Source organism: Labrus bergylta, chromosome 11 (genome assembly GCF_963930695.1).
Source record: "Labrus bergylta chromosome 11, fLabBer1.1, whole genome shotgun sequence".
Lineage (NCBI taxonomy): Eukaryota > Metazoa > Chordata > Actinopteri > Labriformes > Labridae > Labrus > Labrus bergylta.
Genome location: NC_089205.1, coordinates 7,001,342 through 7,027,404, shown reverse-complemented (window position 1 = coordinate 7,027,404; position 26,063 = coordinate 7,001,342). Strand labels below are relative to the sequence as shown.

The following is a 26,063-nucleotide window of genomic DNA, read 5'->3' as shown; positions in this document are numbered from 1 at the left end:
TCAGCTTGTTAAGCTTTTTAGAGTCACAAGCCCTGATGCTGCTGCCCCAACAGACGGCTGCAAAGAAAATGGCACTTGCCACAACAGTCTGATAAAACATGGATAACATTTTGCTATACACATTAAAAGACCTAAGCTTCCTCAAGAAGTAGAGTCTGCTCTGACCCTTCTTGTAGACAGCCTCTGTGTGGTGGCAGCCTCTTCCAGTCCATTGACTACAATCAATGACAGTAGAGAGTTGCTGCTCTGTCAGAATCCTTTGTTTGCTCAGCAGTAAGAGGCTTTCTTTTCCTCTTTAATCTTCAATCCATTTATTTAATAAAACAGAGCAATGGTTTTGGTGTGGTTAGAGGATCTATATGAGCTATTTCTGCACATCTGTCTGGTTTCAAAGAACTGTAAAAGCAGCAGTCTGCTTTCAGGAGGGCAGCACCAACCCAGACACTTCACAGCATCTGACTTTCGGTATTATCTGTTCTGGAGTCAGTTGTTTGGTATGGATAGAGACTTTAGCAGTCCTGAGGTTGTCTGGGTCAAACTGTCCAGCTGTGTGCATATTATCCTGTCTGACTGCCTGACCTGACTGGTGAAAGATGAAGTCAGTGCTGAAACTTCCACCATCAGGGTTGTAAATGATATCCTGATGAAAGCCTCTGAATGTGAATGCAGAGTGTAAGTGCTGCCTGAGAAGTGAATGTGAGCACAGTGGCAGCTATTTTCACTCCGTGCTTGAACAAAATCACTCCTGCTATCTGCTGCAGGATTTCAATTAGCAACTTTTTTGAAGTCGAAAAAGTTACAAAGAGCTGAAAAAGAGTTCCATGTTGCATCCTAGAGCTCCTGATGGGTATGGATATCTGACATAGGAACATAAAAAGCTCCTCCTGAATCACCCGGGGTTACCTTATGGGAGCAAATGTTACTTTAATGCTTTTCAAGGCTCTGTCCAACAAACCTCAAATCAAAGTGAATCAAAGTGTTATTTCTAAAAGAAAACCTGGTTGAAACTTGATCCTTTACCAAAGGCCGATAGATAAAAAGCTAATTCAGCTGTTTTTGACATTTTGTTACATCACAGTCATTTGCTTGACATCTCCCTCATTTGATTGACATCTCCCTCCCTCCACAGACATCACAAAGTCGAGCAGTACCCATTTCAGCTATCTGATTCAGAATCAGGGGATGAAGCAGAAGATCTGCCAAATTAAAAGTACCCATTCAGTTCTTCACTGAACGGTGAGTGACAACATTGCTTTCTCCAGAGTGGAAAAACAAACAAAGATATGATGCAATGTTAGCTTAGATGCTATTTCTTCTCAAATCTGCTAACATACAGTAGTTCAAAATCATTTCTCTATGTTACAATTCCCTTAGCAGATGCTTTTATCCAAAGCGACATACATCAGAGATTAAGTACAACAGTAATTCATCCATACACCGCCACCGAAGCAGCGGGAGCAATGCAGGGTTAAGTGTCTTGCCCAAGGACACATTGGACATGTTGCTCAGCTGGGGATCGATCCCTCGACCTACTGGTCGAGAGGCGATGACTCTACCAACTGAGTCACAGCCACCCCCTCTATATGTTTAAAAAATGTCATACTAATAACTATAAAGGCATCCTTGAAATGTTGAGATGACATGTTTGAAATGTATAAAAATGCTGGAAACATGTAGATTTCATAGCTTTCTATTGAAGATGTCATCTTCAGTGAAAATGGTCAAATGTCAGAGGTTGAATGAGGTTTAGCAGAAAAAACAGATTAGTCTCACATGGCTGAGAGCAGAAAGAGCTGGCATATGGAAGAGACATGATCTCACAGAGTGGGAGATTCTTCAACATTGATATTAATAATGGAGGATTTGAGGGGCTGTGTAGGAGGCTGAACAAGACGCATACCATGCATCCATATTTTATTAGAGCACTGCATGAAGACACTGCTGCTTTCCAGAGACAACGTTAAAATGTAAGCAATCAACGTCAGAGCAAGAGACTTTACATTCTTCTATAATATCAGATCCTCACAAGAGGCCACATATGACATCTCTCCATTAATGCATGTTCACAGGTCCTGTTTGTGTTTGCGTGCCATCCTCAAGCGGACACTTGACAAACTGCATGATTTTACACTTCCACATTGGCTTCATTTTTCAAGACTGGAGGTTGCCGCTTGGCAAAAATGCAACTTAATCTCAAAGGGACAATGATTCCAACAAAGCAGAGGACTCTAATGATATTCAACCTGACAGGAATCAGAATAATTAATAGAGAAAGTTGAGCCAGAGAGACATGCAAGTGAAGATTTAAATCATTTCCAACAGTAGTAACTGTTATTAAAGACTGACACTATCAGTAATAATATCGACACAGATAATCATGCTGAACACTTACAAATTACTAACTGTGAACCTTAAAGGGAAAATATATCAGTAATATTCATTTGAGTATAATGGAACTGATAAAAATCAAACTAAATAGTTGCAAAATATGTGAAGACAGCAACACTAACAGCTGCACAGGTGTCTGAAGAAGAGGTCATTCTCTGGTTTTCAGAAATTCCTCCTGAAGCTGTGTGACTACAGGTCTGTTCATACCTGTAGGCTGCTCTGCCACATTTCAGCTGCTAGTTCATTACCGGAAATAATAGTAAAGAAAAAACTGCATCTCTCTTGTATGTCATTATTTCATACCTCTGGCTCGAGATGGCGGGGTGTTCAACCCTCCAGCCAACCAGTCTAGGAGAGAACAAGCCCTGCTGACTCTGCATGGAGCAAAAACATATTTCACACACTCTAACTGTGCATGGAGACATACTCCTGTGAGGCTGTTTGCCCCTGCTGGGCTGCTCAGGGAATCTTATATAAAAATATGGATGTTCCAAGAGACTAACTTCAAAATTGATTAAATAAAAATTAAATGTTCATACTAGATAATTATTTGTCTACTAATCATGGGACAGAGTTGTGTGAAGAGTACTTAAAGACAGTAAGAAAAATATTTTTTTACCTGACACATTGTTATGGGGTAATTTGATATGTTGCCAGAATTTAATTCCTCATTGGAATAATTTAAAAGAAAGAAGAGGTTGGGCAACAATCAAAGCTAATTTTCACGATGTACTACAAGACCAAATTTTCCAATTTTTTTATCAATATTTTCAGATAGTTACTCTGGGATTTACAATTGTGCAATAAAATATAATGTATCTTTTGACATTTGAGTAATACTGTAACACTGTGACAGCTGCAGCCATGTTGACTTTATGGTGAGTTTTACACATTTTGTCCTCATAGCCGTGAGCACAGAGCTGTCATTTAAACTATTTCTTGTGTTACTTGATGACATCATCAGTTTGAAGTTGTGATGCCTTTACTTCCAGGTTAGTAACTGTGTTAAATATTCTTTATTTTACTTTCCAAAATCACAAGGGACGCACAGAGGTGGACTTTGCCTCTAATTTAAATCTTACCTCCAGCTGTTTTGATTCATAATTTTTGAGTTATGTCCAGCCAAAATTGTTTCAGTATTCACATAAAAAAAAAAACGAACCCCTACCAGGGATGATTGAAACCAACCTGAATCAGACTTGGCAGGGGTCGTCTGTGCTTTGACAGAGGGAAAATAACAAGGCCTAAAACCCTTGTTCATCCATTTCTGTCTACTAAGTGAGATCATGGTCGGTAGAGTTGAACAGAGAATAGCAGGGAACCTCACAAGGAGTTCAAAGAGTTGAGTGGGGATAGTCTACACACTCAATAGTTTGTTGAGTGAGGCTGTTTTTCAGCACCATGGACAGAGTCAGTGCACTGACAGCATAGTGTGCTACTAAATCACAAACACAAAGCCTCTTAACATTTTTTAATGATTTGTTATTTTAAAATACTGGAAATGTATCAGATTGAAATGCAAAGAAATCTAACAGCGGCCTACTGCAACGCAGCTCATTTCACTAGTTGATTTTGGAAAGCAGATTTCAAGAAGAACCCCAGCCACACAGGCCACTCCCTGGATCTGCCCCTGCTGCCTAGACAGAAAAACCGGAAGCCAATCCAACAAAATCACAGATCACAACATGTATAGAGGCTCCTATTAGGCTGTAATATGGAAGCAAGCACAAGACCACTCAGACAACTATCTTTGCAATCTTCAGAAACTTGGACAATAATAGAGCAGTTCGCTGCATCACTCTTTGTTGGTTTCCTGTGTGAGACTACAGTTTATAGAGGGTACTGCAAACTCAAAAAAAAAATCATTTTTTATAAAATAAAAGTCATAATTAGAATATTAGAATGATAAAAAGCTAGTAGCAAGTTCATTCAGAGATCATAAAATAGTTCTCCTGAATGCCCATTTTCTTGATTTCCTGTAGTTCATTGAGCCATGATGATATCTTAAAGACATTTTCTAGAGTGATGGCATCAAGGTCTTTCAATCACAACTGATACTTAATTAATAACTAAGTATTTCCTATGTGAATGTCTTCTCAAAACCAGGCAGCGTGCATGGCGAGGTCATCAGTCTTTATAAACTTGTGTGAATACGACAGATAGATTATTTATAAGTGCAAATATATATGCTAAGGATAGAACTTATAAATGACTCCATATGAAAGAATAGAAAAACAATATGACTGCAGCGAGTGATAACATGTTCTTTAACACTTTAACTGATAACTGGAATCAACAGCCTTAATATCTCCAATAAAAAACTGCTTGAGTGTCAAAAGCAGCTCGCTGTGCTTATCACACACACACACACACACACACACATACACACACACCCTCACACACACACCCTACAGGAGACGAGGGATACTGCCTCTTCCAATATAATCAGAGCTCCATCAGCAGTGAGCGGTATAAACAGCTCTTATGGGAGCATTAAATCACTCCCCTGCCTTGATTTACTTGAATGTGAAACTGGTGTGTGAAGCAGAGCCCTTCAAGAGCTGTCACATAAAATCAAAAGAGAAAATCATTTTAAATAAACTGACTGATTGATCTGCACAGTGGTGCAGTGGTTCCCTGATTTGAATCGCTGTCTGGGCGGTAGCCTTTCTGTGTAGAGTTTCATGTTCTCCCCGTGCATGTGTGGGTTCTTTCCGGGAACTCCGGCTTCCTCCCACAGCCCAAAGACATGCTCGTTAGGTTAATTTGAGGCTCTAAAATACATAGGTGTGAATGTGAGTGTGGCTGGTTGTCTGTCTCTGTGTGATTGACTGGCAAACAGTCCAGGGTGTACTCCTTCTTTTGCCCAATGACTGCTGGGCTCAGCTCCTTCCCCCCCCTCCCTGCAATCCCGTACGGGAAAAAGCAGTGGAGAAAATGAATGGATGGATGACAGATTGATAACTAATACATGTCAAAGCATGACTCAATGCCCATACAATACAAACTATATTGACTGATATGGGAGCAGAGCTTGGCCTGGTTTCCTTTTATTAAGTGGTCAACTATTAACACAACTTGTTTTATTATAGAACCACACAGGCTTTGAAGATAGGACTTTATTGATCATAGATCCATTGCTGACACATATTGAGGTCTTAAAGCTTAAAACCTATATATATATTTTTTTAAAGCGTATCTACAGCCATGGACTCTTGAGTCTAGCTCTACCTCTTACCATCCCCAAAAACATTTAAAAAACAAAAGAACACAAAGAGAACTTCCCAAAGAACAACATCACAGATAGCAACTGCAACAGCAAGTTGCAAGCTCTTCCTAACTTTTCCTATCCCATACATGTACTTCCTATCTACTCAGCCTCAGTCCCATACTTGTATAAGTGCCTCAGAATAAGTGGTCCTCAAATGTAAATGTTCACTACACCTTGCATAGAGGATTTTAGAAAAGTAATATTAGCATATGAGTGAGGGAATTATTATACAACCAATGTGCAACACACAGTGTGTAACCAAGTAAGGAGGAGTCCAGGCTCAGTTTTGTGTATGGTAGTTTTCCCGCACAACCTGCAGGCAGTTGGGGGGCGCATGGCGTTGTTGCTATGCAACAGTGTAACGGAGTCCTGAATGTAAACAAACCAAGTAGGCCCCGTGTTAGCCGGGCGAAGCTATTAGCACAGTAGCATCTACCATATAGGTGGATTGGCAAACGGATACACAGTTGTAAGGCACAGTTGTACTGTTTAAAACAGCACTCCACAGTCATTATGCTGTGATTATTATTATAGACTAATTATTATTATAGCCACATGTAAACACGGACAGTGACCGCCGTCATGAAAGTTACCACTGTTCCCCGGTTGAGGATTACAACGCATCGCCACAGTGCGTTTCCAAGAAAGTTGTGGCGTCCTCCACCGAAGTTAAGAACCTTTTCCTTCTCTCTTTGGTCGAGATCCGTAGCCTAGCTGGGCACAGGAGCGATGGTTTGCAGCCTTGTTGGTACAGCTTCGACATCACCTCCCGGTACATGGCGCGTTGCTCGATTACTTCGGGGCAGTAGTCCTAGAAGATTGCAACAGGTTTCCTGGTAAGACAGCTTACCTCTCTTCTTTCGGGCTTCCTGGACTATTGCCGTCTTCGTTTGGGAATGATGAATGTGTGCAATTACCACTCTAGGCCTGGATCCTGGGGCTAGCTTGGCTACAAGGGGTCTGTGGGCACAGTCAAGCTCCGGAGCCTTGGGGAGAATCTCGTCGCCGAGAATCTCCTTCAATAGTTCAGAGAAGAAAGCCTGCGTACCTTCAATCGACTCAGGGAGGCCAACTATCCTTATAGTAGTGCGGCGGCTACGCAACTCGAGGTCGATAGTTTTAGCCTTTAGCTTGGTATAGCTATCTTCAATAGCCGTGCATTTAGCTTCCAGTACCTCCATTTTATCGCTAAGTTTGTGAGCGTTCGCCTCGAGTGAGGTAATACGGTGTCCGTGGTCTGTGACCGTTGTTTGGACAAAGTCCAGTTTCGCCTCCAGTGGTGTTATGGCCGATTTGAACTCTGCACAGAGGGCAGTTTTATGCTCCTCGAGTAGCTTCATGAGGGCCGCCATGTTATCCTCAGTGGTGACTGGAGCCGGTGTATCCCATTTCTTTTTGGACACTTTCGTTGACATTTTCAGGATCTTTTGCATAGGGAATAGTAAGCAATCAGCAAATTGCCGGGTTCCACCTTGCTAGATGTGCAAATGAGGCTTAAAAAGGTAGTAATACTGTATATAGCGTTGAGTGGGAGCTCGAGGAAAACACGTTTACTCCATATGTGACCCGGAAGTCCTCCCTTGATAAGTCATTTTGATGACCTGTAATTAAACTTAGAATTAGACTTCTCTTGATTCAGACAATTCAGCTAACTCTAGAAATATACATAAATCCCTTTCTCTCAAAGCCTGAAAAAGTGCATGTAGTTGCCAATCAATTGTTGCTCTTGTCATATAATACTTTGAGGATTTTCAGTCTGAGTTAAGGGGCCTGTAGGTGCTGTATTGGAGCCAAATGATAGTCAATCAATCAATCAATCAATCAAACTTTATTAATATAGCACCTTTCAGACAAATTAAATTGCAGTTCAAAGTGCTTTACAAGAGTGCAGAAAAGTTATTGACAAAAAAGTTGTTTATTAAATCATTGAGAGACGAATACACACCAATAACAATTTAATAAATTAAAATGAAAAAATAAAATACGACTCATAAAAGCAATAGGATAGTAAAATTAATACATATGAGAAAAATATTTAAAATTGTAGTAAGATAAAAAAAAGACAATACAATAATGTTAAGATTTGAATTTATATAAAGCACTATATCAAAGCCAGGCTGAATAAATTAGTTTTAAGACTGTTTAAAAATCTCAATATTCTCTGCTCCTCTCAGACCCTCAGGAAGGTTGACCACAGTCTCAGCGCGTAACAGCTGAAAACAGTATCACCAAAGGTTTTTGTCCTGCTCTGTGGAACAACTAAAATCAATACGAAAACTAACAGGCAGCCAGTGTCAAGATTTTAAAACAGGTGTGATGTGTGCTCTCCTTCTGGTCTTTGTCAGTACTCGTGCGGCAGAGTTTTGTGGTAGCTGTCGCCATGTCCAGTTCAAAATTAGATTTAACCTATTAACATTAAACCCCTGAATCTTGCAAAAGTTTGTTAAGGTTTTAGCATGGACTAAATCTATTTGCCTCACATATATTTAGTAAATCCTGGTTCAGACTGCAGGAAAATAGGGCCCATTTGAGGTCCGATTCCTCCTTCCCAACAATTGTGGGGTCATTCCCGATTCAAGGCACCTCGGAACCGATAATCTTACCAGATAATATTTTAGTGTTAGTCTTATAGTCAGGCATGCTGATTTGTTTCAAACAATGTTTGATATTGAGAATTGAAAATCTTGACAATAACTTCATGAAAGGGTTTGGCGGAAGTTGTGTGAGAATATAATGACAACAAGAGACGAGGGAGGACAGTAAAAAGTGGACATTAATTGCGACTTGTGCTAAGAAGCAACCCACACAGGTGCACTGCAGGCGGTTTTAATGCAAGCGATGGAAGCAGGCAAGAGAACTGGTTCAAAACTGATTCTACCCAACTTAAAAAGCCTCTGCATGTTTCTAATAGCATAACGGAGCAGAAACGTGCTCAATATTGGAGATGCTTTTGAAAAATGGTAAGAGGTTAGAACGCAGAAAGGTTCAAGACTGATGCAGAGCTGGCTAAACACTGAAGCTTCAGTGTCACTAACATGGCAACCTGCATAAAGAGTGATAATAGGGAGTAGGGGGCCAGGAAGACAGCTCTATTCAATGTTTTGAATTTAAGAACCAATTTTAAAGCCTACATGTCAGCGTGACAGCGTTAAATATTTCTGCTTTAAATGACAATCTGGACTATCTCTATAAGACTACACTCAAGTCATAATTGTCTTCTCTCTCACATGTTGCACATGCAGACTGACTGGGCAGGTTGGACAGGTAAGGGAGATACTTGCTGTGGCATATAATAGTAAAAATAATAAAATAAAATAAAAACATTTGAGATTGTTAAACAGATACACAGGTGCTGACATCAAGTCCAATTTTTCAAATTCCGTCTGGGCCACTAGACCAAGGAAAGTTACTCCTGTCGGCCATTTGTAAAACTCCCAGCCAAACACTGAAAAAGTTAACTTTAAAAAGATTTCAGCTAAGAATCCATTGTTGAATTGTGAAGGGACATTCACTACCTGCTGTATCTCTTTTTCTGTCTACTGGGACAGATTGTCCAACCTCCATCTCTGAAGGTCTTTTATTTAAACTCTGACTTTACTGGCCACAGAAGCAGAGCTCATTTGGTTCAAAAAAAGCTGACCTCATATGTGGGATATTGTGCTCTGCCGGCCACTGTCCTACTAACTGTGGAAGGTAAGTGTAGGATTTGTATGTATGTTTTTGTACAGTATGTAATGCTCATATTTTTTATTTCTTCAAGAAGACGAAATTAATTCCTATTTCGTTCAATTCTCGTTTCCTTTCAAACAGATGGAGCCAGAACGCTGCTTTGAGTCCAGAAACACTTCATGTTTGAAGTCAAGTTATCCCATACCCCTACATGTTACCCTCTACATCATTTTAGGGGTCATAATCATCCTAACAGTGTGTGGAAACCTTTTGGTCACTTTCTCAGTGGCTTATTTTAAGCAGCTCCATACTCCAACAAATTACCTGATTTTGTCTCTGGCTATGTCTGACCTGCTTTTAGCTATAATAGTCATGTTTCCTCGTATGATTCAAACAATTGAGTCTTGTTGGTATTTTGGGGACTTCTTCTGTAATGTCTACATGAGTTCTGTTTACACATTGGTTACAGCATCAATTATCACTCTTTCCTTCATAGCAGTTGACCGATACTACGCTGTTTGCCAACCTCTGCTTTACAGAAGTAAAATATCTGTGAATGTTGTGTTGATCATGATCCTGATCTGTTGGAGTATTTCAGTTATTTTAGGTTTTGGAATGATTTTTCTGAAGTTAAATATTTTGGGTGTTGAAGAGTTTTATTATAACCATGTTGCATGTGAAGGAGGATGTATTTTTTTTATGAGTGGAATGTCTAGTACTGTCTCCTCAGTGATTTCTTTTTACTTGCCCGGAATAATAATGCTCTGTGTTTACCTTAAGATTTTCCTTGTGGCACAGACACAGTTTCGCAGCATACAAATTGCAGGATGTGTGAACTCAGTAAAAAAGTCAAACACAAGCCAGACAAAGGCCACTAAAACCCTGGCTATTGTAATGGGGGTCTTTCTGTGCTTTTGGACTCCATTTTTTGTTTGTAACATCATCAATCCTTTTATTAGTTACTCAATACCGCCAACATTTATTGTAACACTTGGATGGTTGGGAAATTCAAATTCTGCTGTGAACCCTATGATATATGCATTCTTTTATAGTTGGTTCAGAAAGGCATTTAAATTATTAACCTCAGGTAACATCTTTAAATCTGACATTTCTGAGACAACACTTTTCACTGAATAAACTGATGAAAATTTAACAATTTGGGAAGTCAGTTTTTATTTTACAAGCAAAATGATTATGAAATTAATTATGTAATAGTGCCATTTGAATCAAATAGATCTGCTAATGGATCTTTTGGAAACAACTCGGACCACCACTGATTTAATTGGTTGACCAGAATGCAGTGGATCTTTCTGCTGGGATTCCTCCAAGAGTATTATCACAAGCTATGTCATTTTAGCTACTGTCATGTTAGGTGAACCATATAGCACCAAAGATCATCATAACTGTGTTGAAATAATTTTGTCTTAAACTTTCGAGTTTTCCTTAATATGTAAATTAGCGTCCTTCAGAATTTCACCCCATTGGAGAGCATTCAGGTCAACTTGATAAAAAAGGGTGCTTTAATCATTCAATAGGAGAGCTACACAGAATTATACCTTGAATATTTTCTCCAACTGAGAATTCTGAAATAAGTCAGTTATCCAAACAAGTCCTTTCCTCAGTAATTAACAGGGTTCATAAGTCATTTTGATGACATGTAATTAAACTTCAGTCAAGACTTCTCTTGATTCAGACAATTCAGCTATCTAAAGCTATGTCTAAAGGTATAGACATATATATATATATATATATATATATATATTTATATATATATATATATAAACCCCTTTCTCTCAAAGCCTGAAAAAGTACATGTAGTTGCCAATCAATTGTTTCTTTTGTCATATAATACTTTGAGGATTTTCAGTCTGAGTTAAGGGGCCTGTAGGTGCTGTATTGGAGCCAAATGATAGTCAATCAATCAATCAGTCAAACTTTATTTATATAGCACCTTTCAGATAAATTAAATTGCAGTTCAAAGTGCTTTACAAGAGTGCAGAAAAGTAATTGATGAAAAATAGTTTATAAAATCATTGAGAGACTAATGCACACCAATAACAATTTAATAAAATTATATGAAAAAATAAAATATGACACATAAAAACAATAAGATAGTAAAATTAATACATGGGAGAAAAATATTTAAAATATTAGTAAGATAAAAAAGACAATACAATAATGTTAAGATTTGAATTTATATAAAGCACTATATCAAAGCCAGACTGAATAAATGAGTTTTAAGACTGTTTAAAAATCTCAATATTCTCGGCTCCTCTCAGACCCTCAGGAAGGTTGACCACAGTCTCAGCGCGTAACAGCTGAAAACAGTATCACCAAAGGTTTTTGTCCTGCTCTGTGGAACAACTAAAAGAGAGGAACTGGAGGATCTGAGAGGTGGTACTGGTACATAAACTAAAATCATATCTGATAGGTATTCTGGTGCAAGGCCATGTAATGCTTTATAAACTAAAAAAATACTTTATTAAGAAGCAACCCACACAGGTGCACTGCAGGCGGTTTAAATGCATGCAATGAAAGCAGGTAAGTGAACTGGTTCAGATCAAACTGATTCTACCCGATTGAAAAAGCCTCTGCATGTTTTTAATAAGCTCCACGAGCAGAAACGTGCACAAACTAGGATCAATATTGGAGATGCTTTTGAAAAATGATAAGAGGTTAGAACACAGAAAGGTTCAAGACTGATGCAGAGCTGGCTAAACACTGAAGCTTCAGTGTCACTAACATGGCAACCTGCATAAGGATTGATAATAGGGAGTAGGGGGCCAGGAAGACAGCTCTATTCAATGTTTTAAATTTAAATTTAAGAACCAATTTTAAACCTGTCAGCGTGACAGCGTTAAATATTTCTGCTTTAAATGACAATCTGGACTATCTCCATAAGACTACACTCAAGCCATAATTCTCTTCTCTGTCGCATGTTGCACATGCAGACTGACTGGGCAGGTTGGACAGGTCAGGGAGCAACTTGCTGTGGCATGTAATAATGGAAAAAATATATATATATATTATTGTTAAACACATACACAAGTGCTGATATCAAGTCCAGTTTGTCAATGGCCCTCTGGGCCACTAGTCCAAGAAAAGTGACTCCTGTCGGCCATTTGTAAAACTCCCAGCCAAACAAAAAACTTTAAAACCTTCAGGTAAGAATCCCATTGTTGAATTGTGAAGGGACATTCACTACCTGCTGTATCTCTTTTTCTGTCTGCTGGGACAGATTGTCCAACCTCCATCTCTGAAGGTCTTTTATTTAAACTCTGACTTTACTGGCCACAGAGGCAGAGCTCATTTGGTGGAACAAAAAGGTGACCTCATATGTGGCAGATTGTGCTCTGCTGGCCACACTGTCCTGCTAACTGTGGAAGGTAAGTGTAGGATTTGTATGTATGTATTTGTACAGTATGTAAACTTGCCAATGCTCATATTTCTTATTTCTTTATGAAGATGAAATTAATGTCTGGAAATATTTGTTTTTGTAATTGAGCAGACTGTCTATTTTCTATGAGGTAGGCCTAATAAAACCTAATGTTTTATAGTAGTTGTAAGCTGTGTGCAGAATCATGAACCAAAAGAAATAGACAGTTGAGACCTGATTTTGAGTCCCTAATCATGAGCCAAACTTTATTCTCAACAAAATGTACATCAAGTTTTGTTCTTCCATCAGGTTACGGTTTTGCAACGGTTTTTGAGCTTGTGTATTGATTTTAATAATAAAGATACATCTATTGTTTAGAAAGCAATATCATGTGCATTTGAATCCATTCCTATTTTTGTTCAGTTCTTGTTTCCTTTCAAACAGATGGAGCCAGAACGCTGCTTTGAGTCCAGAAACACTTCATGTTTGAAGTCAAGTTATCCCATACCCCTACGTGTTACCCTCTACATCATTTTAGGGGTCATAATCATCCTAACAGTGTGTGGAAACCTTTTGGTCACTTTCTCAGTGGCTTATTTTAAGCAGCTCCATACTCCAACAAATTACTTGATTTTGTCTCTGGCTGTGTCTGACCTGCTTTTAGGGATAATGGTCATGTTCCCTGGTATGATTCAAACTGTTGAGTCTTGTTGGTATTTTGGGGACTTCTTCTGTAAAATCAGTTTGAGTTCTGATGTCACGTTGTGTACAGCATCAATTCTCAATCTTTCCTTCATATCAGTTGACCGATACTACGCTGTTTGCCAACCTCTGCTTTACAGAAGTAAAATATCTGTTAATGTTGTGTTGATCATGATCCTGATCTGTTGGAGTATTTCAGTTATTTTAGGTTTTGGAATGATTTTTCTGAAGTTAAATATTTTGGGTGTTGAAGAGTTTTATTATAATCATGTTGTATGTGAAGGAGGATGTGTTATGTTTCAGAGTAAAATGTCTAGTACTGTCTCCACAGTGATTTCTTTTTACTTGCCCGGAATAATAATGCTCTGTGTTTACCTTAAGATTTTCCTTGTGGCACAGACACAATTTCGCAGCATACAAATTGCAGGATGTGTGAACTCAGTAAAAAAGTCAAACACAAGCCAGACAAAGGCCACTAAAACCCTAGCTATTGTAATGGGGGTCTTTCTGTGCTTTTGGACTCCATTTTTCGTTCGTATCATCATCGATCCTTTTATTAGTCACTCAACACCGCCAACATTTATTGTAACACTTCTATGGTTGGGATACTTGAATTCTGCTGTGAACCCTATAATATATGCATTCTTTTATAGTTGGTTCAGAAAGGCTTTTAAATTATTGACCTCAGGTAACATCTTTAAATCTGACATTTCTGATACAACACTTTTCACTGAATAAACTGATGAAAATTTAACGATTTGGGAAGTCAGTTTTTATTTTTACAAGCAAAATGTTTATGTAATTGATGATGTAATAGTGCCATTTGGATAAAATAGATCTGCTAATGGATCTTTTGGAAACAACTCGGACCACCACTGATTTAGTTGGTTGACCAGAATGCAGTGGATCTTTCTGCTGGGATTCCTCCAAGAGTATTATCACAAGCTATGTCATTTTAGCTACTGTCATTTTAGGTGAAACACATATCAGATAAAGATTATCATAACTTTGTTAAAATAATTTTGTCTTCAACTTTCGAGTTTTGACTTTCGAAAACTTGATAAAAAAGGGTGCTTTGATCATTCAATAGGAGAGCTGCACACCTATTAGTGAAGCATTTGACTCTTTCAAACTTTAACTGATCTTCACTGAGAAACAGTAAATGCCAAAACTGTCACAACAGAATTATACCTTGAATATTTTCTCCAACTGAGAATTCTGAAATAAGTTAGTTATCTAGACAATTAACTAGGCAGCTTAAGTAAGTCCTTCCCTCAGTAATCAACAGGGTAAGTTGATAATTCATTTTGATGACATGTAATTAAACTTCATTCAAGACTTCTTTTGATTCAGACAATTCAGCAAACTCTAGACATATATATATATATAAACCCCTTTCTCTCAAAGCCTGAAAAAGTACATGTAGTTGCCAATCAATTGTTTCTTTTGTCATATAATACTTTGAGGATTTTCAGTCTGAGTTAAGGGGCCTGTAGGTGCTGTATTGGAGCCGAATGATAGTCAATCAATCAATCAATCAAACTTTATTTATATAGCACCTTTCAGACAAATTAAATTGCAGTTCATAGTGCTTTACAAGAGTGCAGAAAAGTTATTGACGAAAAAGTCATTTATAAAATCAATGAAAGACTAATGCACACCAATAACAATTTAATAAATTAAAATGAAAAAATAAAATACGACGCATAAAAGCAATAAGATAGGAAATACATAGGAGAAAAATATTAAAAAATTGTAGTAAGATAAAAAAGACAATACAATAATGTTAAGATTTGAATTTATATAAAGCACTATATCAAAGCCAGACTGAATAAATTAGTTTTAAGACTGTTTAAAAATCTCAATATTCTCGGCTCCTCTCAGACCCTCAGGAAGGTTGACCACAGTCTCAGCGCGTAACAGCTGAAAACAGTATCACCAAAGGTTTTTGTCCTGCTCTGTGGAACAACTAAAAGAGAGGAACTGGAGGATCTGAGGGGTGGTACTGGTACATAAACTAAAATCATATCTGATAGGTATTCTGGTGCAAGGCCATGTAGTGCTTTATAAACTAATAAAATAATTTTAAAATCAACACGAAAACTAACAGGCAGCCAGTGTCAAGATTTTAAAACAGGTGTGATGTGTGCTCTCCTTCTGGTCTTTGTCAGTACTCGTGCGGCAGAGTTTTGTGGTAGCTGTCGCCATGTCCAGTTCAAAATTAGATTTAACCTGTTAACATTAAACTTCTGAATCTTGCAAAAGTTTGTTAAGGTTTTAGCATGGACTAAATCTATTTGCCTCACATATACTTGAATTTAAGAACCAATTTTAAACCCTACGTGTCAGCGTGACAATCCGAATAGAATAGAATAGAATAGAATAGAATAGAATAGAATAGAATAGAATAAAATAGAGTTACTTTATTGATCCCAAACTGGGAAATTGTGGCGGTACAGCAGCAAGTTATCCAACACACAATATGAGTAAAAAACACAATGTTAGCAATCTAAACACAATATAATATTAACTACAAAGTAAATAAGTACTAAAAGATATCAAAAATAAGAATGTGAATATATACAACCAGGATTTCACTAAGCATTACTAGTCTTGAATAGGAAGATTAAATATGGAAGATTGAATGTAAATGTGCAAAAACAGAGTCGTAGATGGTTATAAATTAAATATTAAAGATTAAATGTAAATGTAAATGTGCAAAAACAGAGTAGTAAATGGACAGTATTGACATAAGTTAAAGTGCATGAGTGTAGACATATTATAAGCAGAAACTATACAATATAACGGCGAGTAGACAGCCAAATGAAGTGAGCATGAGTGCAGGGATAAATTGTAAATTTAACATGTGCAGAACAGATTACAGGAGAGACAGATATTATCATGATGACAGTTCTCTGCTCGCATGAGGGGAGCTGTTGTAGAGTTATGGCCTTCGGTAAGAAATATTTCTTGTATCTGTCCTTGTGACAGCGGAGTTGGATCAGTCTGTTGGAGAAGCTGCTCCGCTGTTTGTCCAGTAGGGTGTGCAGAGGGTGATCAGGATTATCCATAATGGATAACAGTTTTTTCAGAGCCCTCCTCTCTGTCACCACTACAAAAGAGCCCAGCTTGCAGCCTATCACAGAGCAGTTTGTCCAGTCTCTTAGTCTCACCAGCTCCAATGCTGTTCCCCCAGCAGACCACAGCAGAGAACAGTGCACTGGCCACAACAGACTGATAGAAGATCTCCAACATCTTGCTGCACACGTTGAAGGATCTCAGCTTCCTCAGAAAGTAGAGTCGGCTCATCCCCTTCTTGTACACAGCCTGAGTGTTGGCCTTCCAGTTCAGTTTGTTGTCTATGTTGACACCCAGGTACTTGTACTCCTCCACCACAGACACATCCTCTCCCAGGATGCATAGCGGTGGTGGCGCTGTCCTCTTCCTTCTGAAGTCAATCACCATCTCCCTGGTCTTATCCAAGTTCAGAATCAAGTGATTTCTTCCTGTCCACTCCACAAAGTTATCCACCAGCTCTCTGTACTCCCCCTCTTGCCCATCATTTATACACCCCACCACCGCAGAGTCATCAGAAAACGTCTGCAAGTGGCATGATCTGGAGTTGTACTGAAAGTCAGAGGTGTACAAGGTGAAAAGGAAAGGAGACAGCACAGTCCCCTGTGGAGCTCCTGTACTGCTCTCCACCATTCCAGACTGAACACTGCCAAGTCGGACAAATTGTGGTCTGTCTGTCAGGTAGTCAGTAATCCAGGAGGTGATGGACGAGTCCACACCCATCAACTGCAGCTTCTCTTCCAGCAGTTGTGGCTGGATGGTGTTGAATGCACTGGAGAAATCAAAAAAGGTGATTCTCACAGTGCAGCCGTTTCCCTCCAGATGTGAGTGAGCACGCTGCAGCAGGTAGATGATGGCATCGTCCACTCCCAGGTGTGGCTGGTAGGCAAATTGTAGAGGGTCAAGGGATGGTTTCACCTGCGGCCTGAGGTGGGTCAATACGAGCCTCTCCAACACTTTCATCACATGAGATATGAGAGCCACTGGTCGATAGTCCTTGAGATCAGATGGTGTCGTCTTCTTTGGGACCGGGACCAAGCAGGACATTTTCCACAGCACCGGTATCCTCTCCTGGCTCAGACTCAGGTTGAAGAGGTGTTGCAGAACCTCAGACTATAAGACTACGCTCAAGCCATAATTCTCTTCTCTGTCGCATGTTGCACATGCAGACTGACTGGGCAGGTTGGACAGGTCAGGGAGCAACTTGCTGTGGCAAGAAAAAATAAATAATAAGATTCTTAAACACATGCACATGGGGCTGACATCAAGTCCAGTTTGTCTTTGGCCATCTGAGCCACTAGTCCAAAAAAAGTGACTCATGTCGGCCTTTTGTAAAACTCCCAGCCAAACATTAAAAAGGTTAACTTTAAATCTTTCAGCTAAGAACCCATTGTTGAATTGTAAAGGGACATTCACTACCTGCTGTATCTCTTTTTCTGTCTGCTGGGACAGATTGTCCAACCTCCATCTCTGAAGGTCTTTTATTTAAACTCTGACTTTACTGGCCACAGAGGCAGAGCTCATTTGGTAGAAGAAAAGCTGACCTCATGTGGCAGACTGTGCTCTGCTGGCCACACTGTCCTTCTAATTGTGGAAGGTAAGTGTAGGATTTGTAGGTATGTATTTGTACAGTATGTAAACTTGCCAATGCTCATATTTCTTATTTCTTTAAGAAGACAAAATTAATGTCTGGAAATGTTTGTTTTTGTAATTGAGCAGACTGTCTATTAGCAATGGGGTAGGCCTAATGAAACCTAATGTTTTACAGTAGTTCTAAGCTGTGTGCAGAATCATGAACCAAAATAAATAGACAGCTGAGACCTGATTTTGAGTCCCTAATCATGAGCCAAACTTTATTCTCAACAAAATATACATCAAGTTTTGTTCTTCCATCAGGTTACGGTTTTGCAATATGTTACCAGTTTGTTTTTTTCAGCAAATGTTAAATGAAACAGGTGAATGGAGCTTGTGTATTGATTTTAATAATAAAGATACATCTATTGTTTAGAAAGCAATATCATGTGCATTTGAATCCATTCCTATTTTTGTTCAATTCTCGTCTCCTTTCAAACAGATGGAGCCAGAACGCTGCTTTGAGTCCAGAAACACTTCATGTTTGAAGTCAAGTTATCCCATACCCCTACGTGTTACCCTCTACATCATTTTCGGGGTCATAATCATTCTAACAGTGTGTGGAAACCTTTTGGTCACTTTCTCAGTGGCTTATTTTAAGCAGCTCCATACTCCAACAAATTATCTGATTTTGTCTCTGGCTATGTCTGACCTGCTTTCAGGGATAATAGTCATGTTCCCTTTTATGATTCAAACAATTGAGTCTTGTTGGTATTTTGGCGACTTCTTCTGTAATGTCTACATGAGTTCTGCTCCCACGCTGTGTACAGCATCAATTATCACTCTTTCCTTCATAGCAGTTGACCGATACTACGCTGTTTGCCAACCTCTGCTTTACAGAAGAAAAATATCTGTGAATGTTGTTTTGGTCATGATCCTGATCAGTTGGAGTTTTTCAGTTATTTTAGGCTTTGGAATGATTTTTCTGAAGTTAAATATTTTGGGTGTTGAAGAGTTTTATTATAACCATGTTGTATGTGAAGGAGGATGTGTTTTGATTATGAGTGGAGTGTCTAGTACTGTCTTCTCAGTGATTTCTTTTTACTTGCCCGGAATAATAATGCTCTGTGTTTACCTTAAGATTTTCCTTGAGGCACGGAAACAGTTTCGCAGCATACAAAATGCAGGATGTGTGAACTCAGTAAAAAAGTCAAACACAAGCCAGACAAAAGCCACTAAAACCCTGGCTATTGTAATGGGGGTTTTTCTGTGCTTTACGACTCCATTTTTTGTTTTTAACATCATCAATCCTTTTGTTAGTTACTCAATACCGCCAAAATTTATTGTAACACTTGCATGGTTGGCATACTTGAATTCTGCTGTGAACCCTATGATATATGCATTCTTTTATAGTTGGTTCAGAAAGGCTTTATAATTATTATTTAATTATTAACCTCAGGTAACATCTTTATATATGGCATTTCTGAGACAACACTTTTCACTGAATAAACTGATGAAAATTTAACAATTTGGGAATTCAGTTTTTATTTTTACAAGCAAAATGTTGATGAAATTGTTGTAAATGTGCCTTTTGAATCAAATAGATCTGCTAATGGATCTTTTGGAAACAACTCGGACCACCACTGATTTAGTTGGTTGACCAGAATGCAGTGGATCTTTCTGCTTTCAAGAATATGAACAGAAGCTCTGTCATTTTAGCTAATATATATATATATATATATATATATATATTTTTTTTTTTTAAAGTGTATCTACAGCCATGGACTCTTGAGTCTAGCTCTGCCTCTTAGCGTCAAGGTGGGAAGCCCATCTTTTGATAAGTGCACTATGTATGCAGAGAGGGTGATTAGCTGCAACCACGACATGTACACCTCCAAGACCCTGAGGTGTGCAGGTTAAACTGTGGCCGATACCTCTCACCCCGGACATGGCCTGTTCAAGACCCTACCCTCTGGTAAGAGGCGGCAGTCTATCAGGACCAAAACCTCACGCCACAGGAACAGTTTCCCCCCGTCTACTGCCAGCCTGATCAATAATGTGAACTATTCTGATTATAATGTGTGTGAATGTAAATCTGTGTCTGTGTCTCTCTCTGTGTGCCATTTCGTGCATACAAGTCAGATTTTTTTGGGGGGGCAGTCAGCCTGTTGAGAGGCTTTTAACAAGTCAAGCAGCTGTTGACTCTGTGTATCACTGAGACAGAACATCATCATACTGTTGCTGTTTCCATTTCCCATTGACCCTGGCAGACCGATTGTTCTCACATGGCCCATTTGTTGTGTCTGTTTACATACTGACTCTATATGTTCCCCTTTATCTCTCCATCATTAGTCCTTTTCACATTGCTTTTTTTCTGCCTAAGTGTCACAATTCAGCTCAGCCTTCATCACGTCTTTATAGATTCATATTGATGCTGCGATGGCATTATACATTGTGTCCAGGTCTGTGAATTCACATTGTGTTTCAGCATTGCCGAAGCAGGAGTTCCACATACACACGCAGTCAGACATGTACACTCATACAGCGCTGCGCTCCCTGATGGCTCAGCTGATAACATCTCGCCTCTGTAACTAAATTCAGATTAAAAGCGAAACTTCACAGGGCGGGGTTAGATATCGCGGCTTGAAACAGCAGTCTTTTAGTTCAATATATCTTCACCATCTAATGGGCCACGTTTGTCTACTCAGCACTTCTTACTCATTACTACTGACGCTTATTAAAGCTGTAAATTATGTGGCAGTAAACTTGTACAATCCCAGTCAGTAGTTCTCTATATTGGCTACAGCAGCAGCGGTCCAGAGACTTTGCCCTCCCTCATGAATTGCAAGTGAAAATGCTTATGGAGCAGCTTTAACACTAGAAAGACCAAGGCAGTCATTTTGACTGTTTGTTTTATTTTTCAATGTAATAACTTACTTAAAATAAAACCTATGTAACTACAGGACCATGACTTTTCCTAAATGTGTCTGTATTTTATTCTAGCATTGTTATTTTATCAAAAACACAAAACACAAAAGAGTTTTGAGTATTTCTACCTTGAAAGTCCATAGCGGTCATATTGCTGACAAGTTTAATCTATTTGAAAAACATCTTTGTAGGAGGTCTGGAGGTCTCTCACCCAGAACATCTTTAACAACAGAAATGTCTTTCCCTCGATTTGATCAATATTTATGCACAATTTGAAGGTTTTCCTCACCACTTTGAAATTAGGATTTAGTTATGTGTCCTCTTTTTATGTTCATCAGGAACATTTTCACGCAGTGATGCATTCATTTAAAAACATGCAGACTTCGAGTTCTTGTGTTTCTGTTCTATTTTAGCCCTGCAGAGTTCCTACAGCTGGAGCTTCATACAGGCTCTGCAATCTTTGTTGTTTTTATGACATTATTGGACTAACGTTAGTTTAGTTTATATATAATCAAACATAATACAGAATGTGTTCATTCTGTGACACATGATCAAAGTACGTTTTACTGACAGAAGAGTTTAATTCATAGAGGAGGCGGGACATCGTTGATTGACAGACAGACAGTCACCATGGTTACTCACTCTCACCTGCCTGCTGCTTTGTAATGAAGTGTCTGATGTAACCAGGACAGAGATAATATACTGCTTCTTTAAGTTTACAACGGGCTCGTCTGGAGATAGTATCTGAAGGAGATTTAGGAGTCCCCTCAAGTGGAATGTTTACATTGAGGTGTTGTATAGGAGTATTGCCATATATGGTTGTGTAACTTGATGTTTTTATGACCCATGACGAAAAGCAGATGTTTAGATGCATATAAGCAATTGTCTCTGTGTGTTCGGGGGAGATCATTATTGGCTTCTTGATCCTCCTGGTCAGACGTGACCAGTGATTCTGTTTCTTGCTTAAATAAAATTATACTCTTTGAAAGCAAGTCAGTCTCAACGGCGAATTTCTTCATCATCAAACATATCAACAACAAGGAAATCCACATCAATTTTGGCGTCACGGAACAGGATCAGTTGGGGCCTTCTGCAGGGGACCACAGCTTGTTCATTATTTCCATCACTTCGTAAGTGTTTCTTTCTTTTTTCTGCACATATTGCGGAGCTGTTTCTGTCGTCTCTCGGCAATTTTGGCCGCACTGTCAAAGAACTGAAGTGCAATGATGTGTTGATGTTGGAGTAATTCTCTGTCTAAATTGGGGTTTATTGAGTTAAAAAGTATGTAATTAAAGGGGAATAAAGAAGAGATGAATAAAGTTGAAAGGTAATGATAGCATAAGCGCAACTAGTAACGAGACCAGTTAGCTAAAAAACTATGCAAGTTTAACAAGGACAGGGCCCGTATCCTCTTAACAGTAAGTCATGTGTAAATTAGACACTGAAGTGAAAGTTGGCTTTAAGAAGTAGTCAAATTTGAGTAAAAATAAAACAAAGGGGATCCCTGGCCAGGGTATTTGGATAAATTATAAACGTATAATGTAGGTAAATAAAAGAGAAGAAATAAAGATGAGAAGTGTAAAGATGAGAAGTAAAAAGATGAAAAGTGAAGATAAGGAATAGAATACAAAAGAGTTTTGAGAAAAGTGGAAAAAAGTGCTGAGTAAAGGAAAAAGTGTGCATTGAAGCATGCAGTGTGAAGTAATTTGTTAAAAGACAATTTGTTAAAAGTTTGACCAAAGTAAAAAATTTGATAGAGGAAAATTATAAATGAGTCGACTTCAAAATTTGAACTGAAATGTGTGTGCGCTCGCTGAGGCGCTGCTGTTTTTGAAATGTGTGTGCGCTCGCTGAGGCGCGGCTGTCTTGGAATGTGTGTGCGCTCAAGCTCTATACAGCCTGAAGTGTTTGTGTGTGTGTGGCTGCTGGATGGTCTCTGTCTCTGTCTGTGTCTTGTCTCTTGTGTTGTGATTTGGATGTGTTTGAGAGGTCTGTGTGGTGTGAAGATGTGTATTTGATCTGGAAATGTTCTTGTATATGTGTGATTGATAAATAGAATAGATTTATTATTAAATAGGCATATATAGCAGGTGATTGGTTCAAAGGCGATTTAGTAACTTATAAGAGGGCACATTTTTGCTTCATCAGTGTTAAAAATCTATGAGCCCTTTGTCTAAGGGGACGTTTATATATCCGATTTGATAAAAAATATGAGCCTTTGTTTCAGAGGACTTTTACTTATCTGATCTTCATCAGTGTTAAAAACCTATGAGCCCTTTGTTTCAGGGGACTTTATATATTCGATTTGATAAAAATATGAGCCCCTCAGAGGATGTTTGTTTAATCTGATAAATACACATGAGCCTAATAAAGGACGTTTATACATAACATAAGTATATATAGTATCTGTTTTTAACAGAAGTGGAGAGACCAGCGAGGATAGTCTGTACCCATTCAGGTAGCAAGATTCGATCAAAGAACAGAAAAATTCCTGATAAAGTTTAGAACTGCCGGCTGATTGGAGTGTGAACTTCTCTTTCTGTCTGTTTGAGCGTATGTGTGTGACCACATTATGCTGCAAATTTTGTCTGTTCAAAAGAACATATAGTTTGGTTTAAAATAGGTAGAGAAGTTGGTTTTGACTATTAGAGAATACATTTTCTATTTGGCTGTTGATTGGGAGGATACTGTGCTGATTTTTGTGTGTGCATAGACTCTGTGCACAGGGGTGTAGCAGTGATCTTAAAAGTGTGTGTTCTGTGCTAGTATATTACCACCCTCTACGAAATCAACACATTCTGTTTCATTTAATGTCCAATAACTAAGTTTAGCTGAAACATCATATAACAAGACAAAGTTACAAAAGATAATTAGACACTAACTTTATGAACATCCATTGTGAGTAACCCAGTCAGCTCTAGAAACCAGATTCAAAACGGTTCTTTGTGATGCCATTATTTTGCTTTTCTTATTGCCTTACGCCTCAGTCTCTTTATTTCCGGTCTTCACATAAAATGTGAAATGCAAATGTAACCTTACCGTGCTTCAACTGTAATCAAATAGCTATGATTGGCTTAGTTGTCACTTAATAAATCTTACTTGACCGATAAGTTTTCTTTTAATGACTCCACTAGTAAAAAGCGTACATTTCAGTGAAAGTATGGGTGCCACAACACCCACGGGTGAGATGCGCCTGTCTGTGCATTAAATGCACTAGGTTTGGACCATAGGGTTTGGAGACGATGTTAACCCTTTGACAGCCAGGTTAGACTGGAAGCCCTTGCTAAAATTAGGAGGCGGGTCCAAGAGGCGTTGCCTCACATAGAAAGCCAATTAGCTTACTCCTCCTGTTAAGGGGAGTGGAGAGGAAAACACACCCCAGGCAGGGAGACAGCCTTTGCAATAGATAAAAAAAAATAGATAAAGATTACAGATAATGTGTGCATATTTCACTGAATTGTTATTGCATTGTGTATATGGATTCAGAGTGACCCTAAGACACTCAACTTTTGTTTTGTTTCTTTTTTGTCTTCTCTGTTTTTACTATGCTGTGTGAGAGCTAAAGGGAAGACAGACAGATGGATTGTGTCTGAACTGGATCAGTCCAAAAAGGGCAGATGAGCAGATACCTGGCGGGTACTTCACAGACACTGGAAGCTTGCGGATGACAGCATGTAGGGATCCTGAATCCAGCTTGATCAAGGCCAGTGCGGTTTTATCCACAAACTCTTTCAACAAACACCTGAACTTTTCTATCTGTGTATACACATTTTTATAGTCAACATCTTTGATACATGTTTAGTCTGTTTTCACATAGAGGCTTACATTGTTTCTTCTATGTATCATATTACAATTATATAGGAGGAAGTCTTGGCAACAGACTGACTAATTGAAGCATTTGGTCAATAATGGAGTATTTTTGATTTGATTGATCATTTATGGAAAAGTTGATTTGATTCAAATGCGGTTGAGTGCTGTGAATGCTGGTTTCATTGTTTGAGTATGGTCTAGCTTGACCTGGGCTATTTTGAGATGGAACATTGACATTATTTCCATAATTTTAAGCTAAATAAGTGTGATTAGATGCATTCGGTGATAAAGGAGTGCTTTTGCTTTCATAGTAAGAAGGCTTTGGTCTCCTTTGGGGTTGGCAAATTCATTCACTTTCAAGTGTGGTAACAGTACTTTCTAAATAGTTTGACTAATTTCAGTTTGACTTACAATACGAGGAACTAAGAGGGTCATTGTAATGTCAAAGATGGACACCAAAATTACAAAATCAATCACTCCTGTTGATGTAGTACAGAAGACTAATCCTCTTGTTAAAGATATTCCAAAAATATCAGAAAAATGGAGTAAGCGTTGGCCTGACATTGACCAGCCTTGGCCAGTGGAAGGGACTTTGAACCCGGATGTGATCAAAACAATACAGGTACTTGTGTCTATATACAAGGTAAAGCAGAAGAAGGGGAAAAAGGGAAAAAGGCGTATGGAGAAAAGACAAACTGAGCTTGGCGTTCTGCAGTTGTTTGAAAATGAAGGACAGAAACTGTTAGAAGCTGCAAACGAAAAAAGAGGCTGCGGTATGCAAGAAATACAGAAAAATGATAAGGCAGTGGGTAAGTTAATGGAGAAGGTTAACACACCCTTCTCACATACTGCCTTAGTAAAGAAGCGCCCGCCTTATGAGAAGGAAGTGAAGTTTACTGATGTTTATCCTCAGCTCCCAGTGATTAGACAGGAGGGCAACTATCACGTCACAGATGAGAGTGATAGTGATGGAGACTCAGAGAGAGAAGGTCCTACATATCTTCACCAGCTAGCAGCCGATGCAGGGGTGGAAGATGATGGATGCAGGATTTTAAGAGAGATTGAGAGGTCTATAAATAGATGCCTTGTGAACATAAGTGAATCTACCAGTCCAGAAGAAACAGGACCAGGAAACTCTTAGAAAGCTTAACCAACTACAGCTGGTGGATAATAAGATGAAACAAGCTGTGGTTATGCAAAGTCAGCATCAACCAAATCAATTACCACCACAGCCGCAGCATGACCAGATCCAGTTTCAGCTACCTCAGCTGT

General features: G+C 38.8%; 3 protein-coding genes across 3 annotated transcripts; all 3 read left to right on the top strand.

The window, feature by feature from the left end:
• Positions 1-9,469: 9,469 nt before the first annotated feature.
• Positions 9,470-10,465, top strand: LOC109976432 (trace amine-associated receptor 1-like). Its single transcript, XM_065960511.1, has 2 exons — positions 9,470-9,758; positions 9,828-10,465. The coding sequence occupies exons 1-2, from the start codon at positions 9,470-9,472 to the stop codon at positions 10,463-10,465; spliced, it is 927 nt and encodes a 308-aa protein (XP_065816583.1).
• Positions 10,466-13,270: 2,805 nt separating this feature from the next.
• Positions 13,271-15,307, top strand: LOC109976433 (trace amine-associated receptor 1-like). The gene is made up of 2 exons (XM_020626551.2): positions 13,271-14,094; positions 15,291-15,307. The coding sequence occupies exons 1-2, from the start codon at positions 13,374-13,376 to the stop codon at positions 15,305-15,307; spliced, it is 738 nt and encodes a 245-aa protein (XP_020482207.2). The 5' UTR covers positions 13,271-13,373.
• A 3,453-nt stretch (positions 15,308-18,760) lies between these two features.
• Positions 18,761-19,488, top strand: LOC109997372 (trace amine-associated receptor 1-like). The gene has a single exon (XM_020651835.2). The coding sequence runs from the start codon at positions 18,787-18,789 to the stop codon at positions 19,486-19,488; it is 702 nt and encodes a 233-aa protein (XP_020507491.2). The 5' UTR covers positions 18,761-18,786.
• The last annotated feature ends 6,575 nt before the right edge of the window (positions 19,489-26,063 follow it).